The sequence below is a fragment of the Ambystoma mexicanum genome, chromosome 4q (assembly GCF_040938575.1).
Source record: "Ambystoma mexicanum isolate Mex_15411 chromosome 4q, UKY_AmexF1_1, whole genome shotgun sequence".
Lineage (NCBI taxonomy): Eukaryota > Metazoa > Chordata > Amphibia > Caudata > Ambystomatidae > Ambystoma > Ambystoma mexicanum.
In genome coordinates, this window is record NC_090928.1 from 1,307,066,399 (window position 1) to 1,307,080,671 (window position 14,273).

General features: G+C 45.6%; 1 protein-coding gene across 1 annotated transcript in view; it reads left to right on the plus strand.

Annotated features, from left to right (window-relative positions):
* Nucleotides 1-14,273, plus strand: part of LOC138468418 (coiled-coil domain-containing protein 88B-like) — a 545,411-nt gene that overhangs the window by 429,225 nt on the left and 101,913 nt on the right. The window contains exons 11-12 of the mRNA XM_069608969.1: nt 8,129-8,211; nt 12,822-12,920. Of these exons, the coding sequence (XP_069465070.1) occupies nt 8,129-8,211; nt 12,822-12,920 (182 nt within the window). The remainder of the gene's footprint in view (nt 1-8,128; nt 8,212-12,821; nt 12,921-14,273) is intronic.

Here is a 14,273-nt window from a genome sequence, read left to right on the forward strand (position 1 = left end):
CACCAAGTTGTTGTCTGATGGTGTTATTGAACGAGCAGGAGGTGTAGATTGGGTATCGCCTTAAGTGGTGGTGAAAAAGAGTTCAGGAGATCTACGTTTATGTGTGGATTTACAACAATTAAATAAATGTGTGATGGTTGACCGTCATCCTTTGCTGCCCAACATGGCAGAGATGCTATCAAGGATTGGTCAAGGGGGAATGTTTTCCAAACTGGACATGGCATCTGCATACCACCAAGTGGAACTAGAAGAATGGTGTCATAAACTGACAGCTTTTATATCACATGAAGGAGTCTTCCAATTCAGGCGCATGCCATTTGGTCTAGTTTCTGCTTCAGCAGACTTTCAAAAGATTATGGACAGGCTAGTGGGTCACATTGATGGTGTGTACTGTTTCCAGGATGATGTGTTAGTATGTGGGAAAAGTGTGGAGGAGCATGACTGCATATTGGATAGAGTACTGAAAACATTTGAAAGGAATGGAATTGTGCTGAGAGAGGAGAAATGTAAGTTTGGTGTTGAGAAGGTTGAATATTTAGGACATGAAATAACAACTGAGGGGGTTAGACCAAAAGAAAGCCTTGTGGATGCCATAAAAAAAAAAATAGGAGTCCAGAAGATAAAGCCCAATTAAGGTTGTTTTTTGGGAATGACCGAATTTTATCAGAAGTTTGTACGTAACTATTCCAGCAAGGTGATTGAGCTAAGAAAACGATTGAAAAAAGGCTGTGACTTTGTCTGGAATCGTGAGTGTGAGGAGGAATTTGAGAATCTAAAGAAGGAAATTGACTTAGCTCAACCATTAGGGCATTTTAATACATTCCGCCAAAGTAGAGTTACAGTTCATGCATCCGAGATGGGGATTGGAGCAGTGATATCTCAGGTGGATGATGAAGGGAAGGAGCACATCATAGCTCATGTATTGCGAGGTTTACGAGGGGCAGAATATCGCTACTCTATACTAGAAAAGGAGGCGCTGGCATGCCATTGGGCCATAGAGAGATTCAAGAATTTTATTTGGGACACACATTTTATGCTATGTACAGACCATAAACCCTTAAAAGAAATTCTAGAAAACAAAGGTTTAGACAAAGTCTCCAGAAGAGTTGCGGGTTGGATTACTCAAATGCAAGGTCACAAATTTTCAGTTAAAGTAATACCAGAAAAAGAAAATGTGTTGGCAGATTGCCTGTCAAGATTAAAGAGTGAGGAAAAATTGGAATCGAACGTTGAGAATACTGAAATGGAAATGGTTTTTGTCAACACTGATGGGATAATATCAAAGGAGGAATGGCTGGAAGAGTTGTGCAAGGATGAGAAGTTGACATTGGTGAGATCTTATGTGCAGCCAGGTGTGTGGCCCAGAAAAGCAGAATTAGAAAAGGGTACAGAACCATTCTGGGAAGTCAGGAATGAACTCAGTGTGGTGAATAGTATTCTATTCAGGTGGGAATGGGCTGTTGTGCCGAAGTCTTTGCGAAATAGGGTTGTTGATCTAGCACATGTGGGTCACATAGGCATTACCAAAACTAAGGGTGTTTTAAGGAGTGATTACTGGTGGCCCGGTTTCGATAAAGACATTGAGAGAAGGCTACTGGAATGTGTTATGTGCAGGAAAGTTGGAAAAGGAGAGGTTGCCAAACAACAACCACTTGTGGAAGTTGAGGTACCGAATGGAGTATGGAAGGATATTGCCATGGATATGCTGGGTCCGGTTGAGCTGGGATATGGACGCGGGAAATTTGTGGTAGTAATAGTAGAATAATTCTCACGATGGTGTGAATTTAGTGTGGTTAGGGATAAATCGGGGGAAGCTCTGGTGAAGTTTCTGCAGCAAACGTTTGCTAGGGAGGGTGTGCCTGAAAGTGTGCTGACGGATAACGGATCGCAATTTACTAGTGAATGTTTTAAAAGATATTTGAGAGAGTGTGGAATTAATCACAAGAGGACATCATTATATCATACAGAGTCGAATGGTTGTTTAGAGAGAATGAATAGGTGTATTATGGAGAGCATTCGAATGGCGAATGAGACAGGTTGTGATAAAAAAGGTTGCCATCCAGGACAGGATATTTGGCCTTTGCATGTCACCCTACTCTGTTACGGGGATATCACCTTTCGAACTGATGAGAGGACGTAAACCCAACACAGCAATTAGTCCACCATGGTTGGGAAGAAGTAGAGAGATGTGGTGGATGTGGTGGATGGCGTGAGGAGAGAAATGAAAGGGAAGAAAGAAAGGTGGGTGGAACGGGTGAATGCAAGGAGAGGAAAGAAACGTTTCAGTATTAAATGTGGAGATTTGGTCAGGATAAAGAAAGGAACATTAAAGAAGAAGGGAGAATCTCTCTATTCTGATCCGGTGAGAGTTATGGCTGTTTTACTGGGTGCGATACGTGTAGCTGGAGGACAAGTATGGAATCTGAATCGTGTTGCTACGGTGAAGAAGATTGAACAGTAAATGTGATGAGGAAGAAAGGAGGGAGATGTGTTATAGTTGGATCTTTAACAGTGTTATTACTATATATAGAGAGGTTTATATTTACATATATGCTCTGTGTGAGTTTATAGATTATCAATGGATTTGTTTATGTATGTCACAGATGTACAGAGCACAGTGTTTTAGACGGGGAATGTACCCATGCTAGTTGGTGATGCAACATTCTATGTGATTGTGATGTACCTGTTTATGTTCATCTGACATTCCAAGTTTGTTTGCTGCTGTGTTGAGATTCATCTGGAAGCAGCCGTATAGCTGGAGGTCCTTATTTACAGCGTTATGCTTAAATAAATGCGTTGTGTTGAACCCAAGGCAGTCCGAAGAGTGTCACTTAACAGTAATCACCAAAATGCTGATGGTCTCTCCCGGAACTGGATTAGGAGATTCATCCAGGAGTGGATTAAATCCTCCTGTCCCTTAGTCCTGGGGGGGGGGGGCGAGTGTTAGGGAGCATTCGCATTTCTGTGCTACTTCCCTTCAACCTTAGAGACCACCAGCACTTTTGATGGACTTTAGGACTTTATAGTTTTAACCCTGGAATGAGTGAGCCCTTTTTCTCACTCCCTCATGTGTTTTGGCCTGATTTGGATTATGTGTTTCCTATGTTTTTGAAGTGTGACAAACTCCATAGGCATCTAGTTTTTGTATGGTGACACACACCACCTTCAGTGCAGTGTCACAGAGAAATCCTTTAAATTTCTCATAACGTTTAAATACCTTTTCTTGTGTGAACTACTGTTCACAAGAATAGTAAGTGAAATTGGCTTTACTTACCTTTTCTCTTTGTAGGTCCAGCACACCCCATCTTTTGTGGAGTGCTGTGGGGTTAGTTACTTAGTAGCCCCTTTTCCTACCTACTCATGTAAAATGTTTCTGTGTTACCCTCACTACTTCAAATGGCTGGTGGCAGTGGTTTAATTTGTTGTACCATTGTGCTTTTCTACCGCAGGCTGAATCCTCAGCTGCAGTACAGCACCCATGGGTGACCATTTTGTCACAATGGGCCTGGTCTTCTTTTTTCACCATTTTCTGTTTGTGAGGTCTTTCTTGGGTTTTACTCTGTGCGCCAAACCAGGTTTGAGCCCTTTGTCCATTTTGCCTTTGGCGGGCTCAATCCTGAAGCCCGCCTCTGGCTCCAGTGTGTCTGGAAGGGCAGGAACTGAGGGTGGTTCCCGAAACTCCCCTGTACCTTTGTCTTTAGGAGTGCCTGAATGCACCCAGCCCTGATTGGCTGGCTGACTGTCCTTACAGGACAGCAACCTTGCTATTTGAGTGACACCTAGACTGCATGAATGAGAGAAACCTGCTTAAAAGGCGAGGATTTTGGGACTGAAGACGGAGTCGACCACTGGGAAGAACAACCCGATGAAGAAACCATGAACGAAGCTTGCTGCATCCTCCTGGACATTTGAATTGCCCAGGAAGCCTTGCTGCTGTACTGAAACTCCTTTTTCTAATCGACAAGTGAAGCTCCGGAAGGGACGACTTCTTCCCTTGGGTTAGTGGCACCAACTAACCCTGAGACGTTACCACATTGACACATTTACGCACACGTGATGATGTCATTACGTCATTACGCACGAGCGCGGTGACGCAATCCGTCATCGCGTCTCCCTTTGGCACATATAAATAGCGCATCTAAACTTAGAATAACCGTGCCTCTTACAAGAAGCATCGTAGCTGAATATCAGGCGGACCCACAGCCTTCAAACCTCTTTTTTGCCTACCAGAAACAGTGATTAAAGGTAAGATTCTATTCTCAGACCTCACAAAACTAAATGATCGAGTTCGAGGAAATAGAATTGTTCTATCTAACACTTAGTCTCTCTAGCATTTCACTTTTAATTTTTCTATTCAAAAAGATTTTCTTAAATCTTTCCCGTTTCTTTCCCTCTTTCCCTTTATTATGTTTTGGGTAAACAACAAGAACACATCTTTTCTGACAAGAAGCAAACAGTATATGAGGATGTTAGGCAGAATCCTGTGCAGTGCCCTTAGGGACCACTACACACAATTAAGACTACAGGTGGCAATACAGGTTTTACCTTTAGTACAAGCCTGTACTACTATGTTAAAGTGGTAGCAGTGGCGGAGCAGCCAGGCTTATCTCAAGAGTATATGAGCAGTAGCAGAGATTACACAAGGGGACCACAATTACTGTGACTCAAGCAAACACTGACTCAAGGTTTCAGGTAAAAATATAGGTACATTTATTTTTTAAACCGTTTATTATAAACACAACACTTCTATTAATTCAAAACCACACATAAAATATACTACAACTAACCAATTCACTTTGTACGGTATAACTCAAGGTAAGTACCCTATGTTTTAACGGACCTGTGTTGTGAAACAAAAGACTTTACCGGGAATACATATGCAATCACTTTTGACAGTAATGACAGTTCGATCGCACTAAATAAACACGTATCCACAGCAAGAAATGTTACCGGGGCAAAAACACACTTAGCACCTGAGATACCCAGAGAGAGTTAGGGGCAAAAATCATAGGCAATACTTTTGTCAAGGCAGACAGAATCAGAGAACACTCATGGACAGAAATTCCTGAGTCAATAGGCCGGAGCCAGTGTCAAGTGGAACCGGGTTCCTGTTGTCGAGGATCACACAGTCGGACAGTTCACGATTCATAGTACTTAGAGATTGTCAATGGAGGAAGCAAAGGTTATAAGAAGGAGGGAAGATAAGGATAAGCCTTGTAGGAGGAGGAAAAGGGATTCACCCGAATTCATCAAGCAGAGCACAGTACCTTATTCAATGAAGACGCTGGTACAACAGCAGTTGTTCCTGGTAGTTTCCTGCAGACCCACGGTTCCTGGAGCTTCGGCAAGAAGGAGGACATCTGGAGGGGTCTGCACCACACAGGGCTGAAGCCGGCGGCAGCGACAGTGAATAAAAGGTGCGCTCCTTAAAAACAGGAGAGGCTCTTCAGATTGCTATTGGGACAAGTACAGCAGTGTGCAGCGATTTCGACCACGAAAAGGATCCTCTGGCTGTAGAAGATGAGCTGGTTATCCCCACCAGGCTCAAGGGAAGAAGACTCCGAACTGGATCTTCTCTGGTTGCTAAAGGGTAGATAGCTCAGGACTGCAGCAGGGCTTCACCGGGACGGGATAGTTGCAGCAGCCGACTTCTTCTCCGCTTCTCTTCGGTTCCTTGTTATTCCAGTGGCGACTCTGACTTCTAGCCCAAGAGTCCTGCCTTTTATGCGAAAATCCCCCATTCACACAGCCTGGCTGTCAATCACGCAGCAGGGGGGTTGTCCAGCCCGGACAACCACCTCAGCCAATCATGGCAAAGTGTGACTTGGGTTTCCTAGGATACCCTGTGCAGGGGGTGACTACACTCCTCCCTCACATTCAGCCCACCTAGACACCCAGGCGCCTAGAGGAGGGCTTCTTGGCAGAAGCCCGTCAAAAGACAGTGAACAAAGAAGGCAAACCTGGTTTGCCGTGCAAAGTAAAACACAAGAAGGACTTTAACAAAGAGAAATGGCGAATAAACCCGACCGGAGCCAAAAGAAAAAGTATTTGGTCAAGCGGGTTTAAGTTCGAGGCTAATATAATAGCCTACAAAAATACCGCGTTTATATAGTATAATCGCGGTAGAAAAGTTAGGGTAGATACCACTGCCACCAGCCAAGTCTAAATGTTAAAAGAGCAAAACAATGCTCTAGGAGGTACAGATAAAAAGGGCTAAGGATTAACTCTTTCCAATACTCCATGTAAGATGGGGTGTACTGGATCTGTGATTAAATGACTAAGTAAAGTTAATGGCAACTTCACCCTTTTCTGGGGGACAGTAGTCTGCCCCAGAAATGGAGTCGGTGGGAAGTCTAAAAGACAACCCTGTGTCAATGCACTGAAGGTGCTGTACAACACACAAAAGAAGGGGGCTACTAAAGTGGTGTATTCCAGAGCCCACAATCACAAAAACAGATGTAATACACATGGCAAAACATGGGTAAGAGTGGGGGAAAAGCTCACAGTCAGTCTTACCAAGTGAAAAATAATAACTCCAGAAAGCCAGCAAAGTTGCTGAGGCACTCACTAGGTAAGGGAAATTAGCCATTGAATGAGAATTCTCCCTAACAGAGGAACTAAAACTCTTGTACTGATATTTGACTTATGGAAAGAGCATTTTCTGAATTTAAGAAATACACCCTTCAGAAATAGGGTAAGCCACAGAGTTGTTTTAATTGTCTTTTTCATTTGACTTGTACTATAACCACTTTGTTGAAAGGCAAGAGACCCTAAAGAGAAGCAGTTGTTGGTTCCAACCTCTCCATGTATGATTCTGGTGTAGAGAGTTTTGGGAACAAGCCTTACCACAAAGTACAATAGTAGTAGTAGGAGTTTTATCCTGGCAGGCGAGTAAACCAGGAACTGGACATATTTTAGTTAATCCTGCCAGGCGAGTGGAGCAGGAAAGAAGCAGATAATTGAAAGAACTGTGATTGTGGTAAAAAGGTGTGGTTGAGAGGAAGTGTTTTGATGAACTGTTACATTTCTTAAAGTGTTTCATTTGAAGAAGTTATTTCAGAAAGTGATTATTGCACCATCCTGACTAAATGTCAGATCTTTTAACAATTGTTTGTTTTTTTAAAAGAGAACATTGGCACCGATTTATGGGTTTGTGGTTTGAGACAAAGACTCTTCTTGTTTTGCCAAGCAGGAAATCAAAGAAAATTGACAGTTCCTTTGACTTATGGATAATCATTTGGCAAGCAGTTGGAAGAGGGTTATTTACGTTGCCAAGGAAAAAGATATTGAATGGAAAAGACTTTGTATGCTACGCTAAGTGGTACTTTACTTTTGCACAGAACTTTCCTGAACTTGAACTTTGCTATAGAGATTCCTGAACTGATCCAGGGGAAGGGAAATACACCCAGGTCACAAGGGGTCTTTATCATAGCCTTTGAGTTTGAACTGATATATTATTTTGAGGGATTTAAGACTGCTAAACTAACCTTGTATGATGCTGTTGTATATTTTAGTGTGAGGGACAGACACCTTTTGGACACTAGGTCATTTTTTTTACCATTAGTTTGTTAGGCAGGTACCCTCTGGTTAGGTTAGGGCAAGTGAGGTGTTTGTCTTACTCTTTTATGTTGAATACATTGGCACTTTGTGTGAAAACCTTAACTGTGTGTCCGTCTCGCATTTCTTATCCCTCACAGTGCATTTTCTTCATCCTCCCTTTCCTCCTCTGTAGCTGCATCTAGAATATGCAACAGTTGCTCTAGTCTTGACTGGTTCCTCTGCAGTCTTCTTATTGGATGAGTACAGGTGTAGGACCCTGCCTCATGCCCACCTTGAGTAGCCATGTTAGAAACTGAGATACTGTCTTGGGAAAGCACAGGGTTCTGTGTGGAACACCACAGGTGAGCGTTGGGGGCACCCCAATCCGTATTTTCTTTCTCTGTCTAGTGAGTGGGGCTGCCTGCCGCATTGGACAGAGTTCTGGAAAGAAAGGAATGTTATAAATATTGCATATGTCATAAACAGTTATCTGCAATCATGTCATTCTGGCATCCTGTCCTATTTTGAGGGATTGTATGAAGCAGCGACCCTATACCTGTAATCAAGCCCAACTCTGTCTTGCCTCCAGGTGTTCTATCCAGCAACTGGCAAGCGAAGCATGAAAAGGAGCAGATCCTGGATAGTCTGATGTCACTGCTGAAGGACGCTGTGGTGAGACCAGCTGTGTATAGAGACATTAGGACCTCTCTGTGACTTAGAGTGCACACAGAGGCTACACACTCTATATGGGAATGTCTAATCATTCCTGCACTGCCCAGCGCAGTGTGTAGCCCCTCGCTAAGGCTGCCAAGGTGGCAGTGATATTTCATCATGACTGACCGATTGTGCAGAATTCTTGTACATTGGTGCTACCCCATCTTGATGAGAGCCTCCCTCTCTCTGGACTGCCCCTACATTCTGTGAGCTACAAATGCCTGTAGGATGCCCAAGGACAGGGCATCCTACAGGCTTAGTTGGTTGTCATAGCAGAAGGAAAGAGATCCTACCAGGGACTGCTTGTAGAGACTGGTGTGTGTGGAGTGTGGTGTCACATGTCAAGAGGGGAGGGAGGCCGGCTGTGGCAAGATCGTGCCCGCAAGACTTGCTCTCTCAGTATCACTGGACCCTTTGCTTAGATGACTGGTCCGACTGTAGTTCTGTCCTAGGAATGGTTGCTCTGAGCTAGGAGTTGAAGTCTTTTCTTTTGTTCTTAGAGCCTCTCACTCTCAAAGTCGGCAGCATTTTATTTCTGACGAGCGATAAATGCACAGTACCCATGGACAGAGCAAACCAAAGCCGTGTTTAGGGAGGTGGTGCAGTAAGAAATCCGACTGATTGGTACGCACATGAAGCCCCGTAAGGTCGTACATGCATGACATTAGCCTTTGTCCAGTAACTTGCATAGCACGTCAATAGTGAAGGCGCGTTACACTGCCTGGAAACCAGAGCAGACGCCCTGTGGGCACTAAGGCCCGTCCATGAGAACCTATGGCATGGAATGGGAAGATCCGCTAGAGCTGGTGGCCTGTATCCCTTGGATGCGCCGAGCGGAACTCTACGGGTCTCAAATCTAAAGTCATGTCCTCCAAGGTCAGGGGAATGGGAAGATCCGCTAGAGCTGGTGGCCTGTATCCCTTGGATGGGCCGGGCGGAACTCATCGGGTCTCAAATGTAAAGTCATGTCCTCCAAGGTCAGGGGAATGGGAAGATCCGCTAGAGCTGGTGGCCTGTATCCCTTGGATGGGCCGAGCTGAACTCATCAGGTCTCAAATGTAAAGTCATGTCCTCCAAGGTCAGGGGAATGGGAAGATCCGCTAGAGCTGGTGGCCTGTATCCCTTGGATGGGCCGAGCTGAACTCATCAGGTCTCAAATGTAAAGTCATGTCCTCCAAGGTCAGGGGAATGGGAAGATCCGCTAGAGCTGGTGGCCTGTATCCCTTGGATGGGCCGAGCTGAACTCATCAGGTCTCAAATGTAAAGTCATGTCCTCCAAGGTCAGGGGAATGGGAAGATCCGCTAGAGCTGGTGGCCTGTATCCCTTGGATGGGCCGAGCTGAACTCATCAGGTCTCAAATGTAAAGTCATGTCCTCCAAGGTCAGGGGAATGGGAAGATCCGCTAGAGCTGGTGGCCTGTATCCCTTGGATGGGCCGGGCGGAACTCATCAGGTCTCAAATGTAAAGTCATGTCCTCCAAGGTCAGGGGAATGGGAAGATCCGCTAGAGGTGGTGGCCTGTATCCCTTGGATGGGCTGAGCGGAACTCTATGGGTCTCAAATGTAAAGTCATGTCCTCCAATGTCAGGGGATTCTCTTTTCAGAGGTTCGTTGTTAATGTACCTGACTAAACATATCATACTCACACTTCCGTATAAGGCCATTGTGTAAACCCTATGAAAACCCTTAGGTCGCTCTGTTCATGGGCCACATGTTTGGGATGGGGACACTCTGCCAGTCTCCTAATCCATTTCTGCACAGCTGTATGGAAATACACCCGGCCCCTGCACTTGCTACCTGACGTTGCTCATTGAATGATTTGGTGATGGATTTGGGTTTTGACACCATTATCTTGTTGATGGATTCCACCTGAAAGGTCAAAGCATTGGCTTGACAAAAGATTTCCAAGGTCATAGGAGTCTGAGCTGAATATGTCAGTGCCTCAGTTAGTGTCCTGGGTAGATGTACTATCCCCCAGTCCCTGTGTTGTCTATTCTAGTGGCCTGGCCAAGGGACGGGCACAGTCCTGTGCTTTAATCTTTGGGCCCTTCCCCAGGTCCATAGGACGACCTGACGTTGTGTCCTCGTCCCTATTCTGGCAGAGGTGACCTGATGATGGAAAGACTAGCAATCTTCTCTCTCTACAGGTGTCTCTGTTATGCTTTCTTTCCCTCATTCATTTGCTTCCTCATTTTCTTTACTCCATTGCTCTATGTTCCTTGTGCCTTCTCTTTCTGCCTCTCAATGTTCTTCACACTCCTGCACCTGACCACTTCCTCCTCTTAATCAATCCCTTCTTGCTTCCTCTCCATTGTTCCTCCACTACATGTGCTCTCTTGCTCCCACTTTCTTTCTCTCCATCTCACTCATTCCCTTTCTCATGGTCCTTTTACTCTCTCTATTGCTTCCCCTTCCCATGTTCACGTCTATCCCTCCCTTGCTCCCTCTATCTCCCTATTGCTCCTTTGCTACATGCCTCTGATGTTCCCTGTCACTGCTCTACCTCACTCTATCCTCTTCACTCAGTCCCTGTCTCCCTCAGACCATCTATCCTTCTTTCTGTGCCTATTTGGTAACAATTTCTCCTTTGCTCCCTCTTTCCATCTCTCCCACACACACCCTCTAAGCCGCACTTCTTCTTTCTTCTTCCCTTCCCTTGTAATCGATTTTGATTCCTGTCCTGCTTTTGCTCTATCCCACGCTTTACTTCTTTTCTGCTCCCTTGCCCCCTCTCCATCTTTTATCCTCTCATTTACTTCCTCCCACCATCCTTTCATCTGTTCTTCACTGATTTATTTTCTGCCTTGCTTTTTCAACCCATCTTTCTATCTACTAGTCAATTCCTCTCTAACTCATTCCCTCCTTCTAACTTTGCCTCACTCATTCCACCACTCTCTCCTTCTCCCTCTCTCCAGCTCTTTTTAACTCCCTTAGGCCCTCTCCGCCTTCCTCATCTTTTGTATACCCCTTCCTCTGCATCTCACCACTTAAGCCTTAGTTTCTCTCTCCATCTCTCACCCACATTCATCTTCGACCCCACACTTTCCTTCTCTCCTCACATCTCCGACGTCTCTAAGAAGTCACACAACCAGCTGCACCTCCTCAGAGGTATTCATCCTTTCCTCTCCTTCCCCCAGAAGCTCACTGTCTCCAGAGCTCTGGTTCTCTCTAGGCTGGACTACTGCAACAGCCTCTTACTAAATCTGCCTGCCTCTACTCTCCATCCCCTGCAACTCATCCGAAACAGGACTGCAAGACTTGTCCTTGGCCTCAAGCCCAGGGATCGTATCTCTCTAGGACTGAAATCTCTGCACTGGCTCCCAGTGGCTGCAAGGATTAAGTTCAAAACCCTCTGCATTGTCCACAAGGCCTTCTGGGGCCACAGACCTCAATACCTTCAACTCTCTCTTCCTAAATATCTTCCTTCTCAAGCTCCTCGCTCATCCACCTCCAACTGCCTCAGGGTCAGTCGCTTCTCCAAGAAACAAGTTGGTGGCAGATCTCTTTCTTCTGCTGGGGCCTCCCTCTGGAACAGCCTCGCTGCCTACCTGAAACTTGAGAAGAACCATTTACTGGTTCCTGAAGCACCTCAAGACCTAGCTCTTTGCTTCTGCTTTCTCTCCTCCTCTTCCCTGTGGATCACCTGGCTGAAACCACACTGGTTTACCAGGTCACTCTCTGATCTCGGCCCAGGACCCACAGCCCCCTCCAGTTGCACTCCAGCACTGCCCCCCTGGCAACCTTGAACTCTGGGACTGTTTCTGTATCCCTACAGCCCCTACTAGCACTTGACACCTGATGTCTGCACTTCCCCTTGCACTTGCCACAAGCTGGCTGCACTTTTTATTTATTGTCTTGATATATTTTACTGTCATCCTATGTACTGCACTGCCCTTACCCTTTCCCCCTGCACTTTTCCCCTTCCTGCCTCCCCTGCACTTGCACAATCTCAATGCTATCTGGCCTAGTAGGATTTCTGTCTCTGTCTTCCCTGTTTCCCCTCCCTTTCCTCTTCCCACCTTGAAACACTTGTGTATAGGCGCGTTATAAATGCCATATCATATCATCCCACAATCACTCCATAGGTTTCACTCTCACATCATTCCATCTCTTCCTCATTCTCTCTCTCCCTCACAGCATCTCTCCATCACTTCTTCACTCCCGCATTCCCACCCTCCTTCTCTCCATCTCTTCCGCATTCTCTCTCTCCCTCACAGCATCTCTCCATTACTTCTTCACTCCTGCATTACCACTCTCCTTCTCTCCATCTCTTCCGCATTCTCTCTCTCCCTCACAGCATCTCTCCATTACTTCTTCACTCCTGCATTCCCACTCTCCTTCTCTCCATCTCTTCCTCATTCTCTCTCTCCCTCACAGCATCTCTCCATCACTTCTTCACTCCCGCATTCCCACTCTCCTTCTCTCCATCTCTTTCTCATTCCCCCTCTCTCCCTCTCTATTACACACACACACACACACACACACACACACACACACACACACACACACACTGCCCAGTGAATACACAGAACCACCCCTGATTTGCCTCGTATGGTTTCAAAATACAGGACACAGAAACATCGAGTGGCCAACGGAGAAAAGAAGTCGAAACACTTCTCAGGGAGCACTTGAACCTGAAGCAGAATTTCCATGATAGAGAAAATCAGGTAAGGATTTGGTCATGTTTGTGTTGCCCTTGTCTGTGTCATGCATTGTGAGGGGTCAGAAATGCAAGTAGATAGAGTTTTCACATAAGTAGCCATTTTATTAAACAATAATGGGTAAGACAAATGCCTAACTTTCCCTAGCCTAACAGGGGTGTCCCTACCTGTCAAACTAAGGCTAACAGAAAATTGACCTAATGTCTAAAAATGTCTGTCCCTCACACTCATACATGAAACAAAATCATACAGGATATATTTGATTGTTCAAACTTCACAGAGTGACAGTTAATTTAAAACAGGGAAATTGTAAACATAAATCATTATAAACAGGGTTGAATCCCCTTCCCCTGGATCAATTCAGGATGTTTCAAACCAAAGTTCAAAATCAGAAAAGTTATTTTAAGTAGCCAAGTTCCACTCGATGCATAACACAACGTTCTGTTCATTCCATAATGTCTTCACTTGGCAATGAAATTGTCTTATTTTCAAATAGGATTTCTCATTCTTGAAGACAATGGTTTCATTATCCACAAACTGCTGTTTGACAAACCAAACAGACATTGGGCCTCATTACGAGAATGGAGGTAATGGAAATAGGAAGGCGGAATGGTATTACCGGCATCGTTAACGGGTCTGGGCCATTATGACCCGACAACCAGCCAATACCGCCACCGCCCGTACCGTGCCGTGCCCCTCCATACCGGCTGGCGCACGTACATGCACCCCTTTGCGGAGGAAATACCGGGATGCCGGTAATAGGAGGACATCACAAGTTACGCGGGCATGCACTTACCGGCATCCTGAAGGTGGTAAATAGGGCCTGCGCGACGGCGACCATGCAGGCAGTGCGGACCACCCGTAAACAGCAACTTGCAGTGAAGGAAACTGCCATAGGTGCTCACAATCACCACAGGTGGAGTCAATGGAGCCTGTCCCAGTATAAAAAGAGTACACCCACACACCACACCCCTTCCCACACCATAATGATACCACTAGCTGTTGCAATCATGGGGCTGGAGGACATGCCTATACTGCTACAACTACAGCAACAACACCAACTACAACAACAACCACAGCCACAGGAAGCACAGAGGAGACGCAGGAGGAAAAGGAGGGTGAGACAGGCCCAGCAATTACCACCAGTGCAGCCAGTAGTACCTCGTAGGCAGCCACCAATCCCTCGCATCAGACCCAGTCCATTCAATTTAACCCCTGAGCAGATCCACACCCTTTACTGGTTGGACCGGGACACCATCACCCCAGTTGTGGACATGATACATGACGACATCGTCAACCTCATTGAAATACGCACTGCCATTCCCCCGCTACTAAATGTGGTGTTTGTTCTCCACTTCC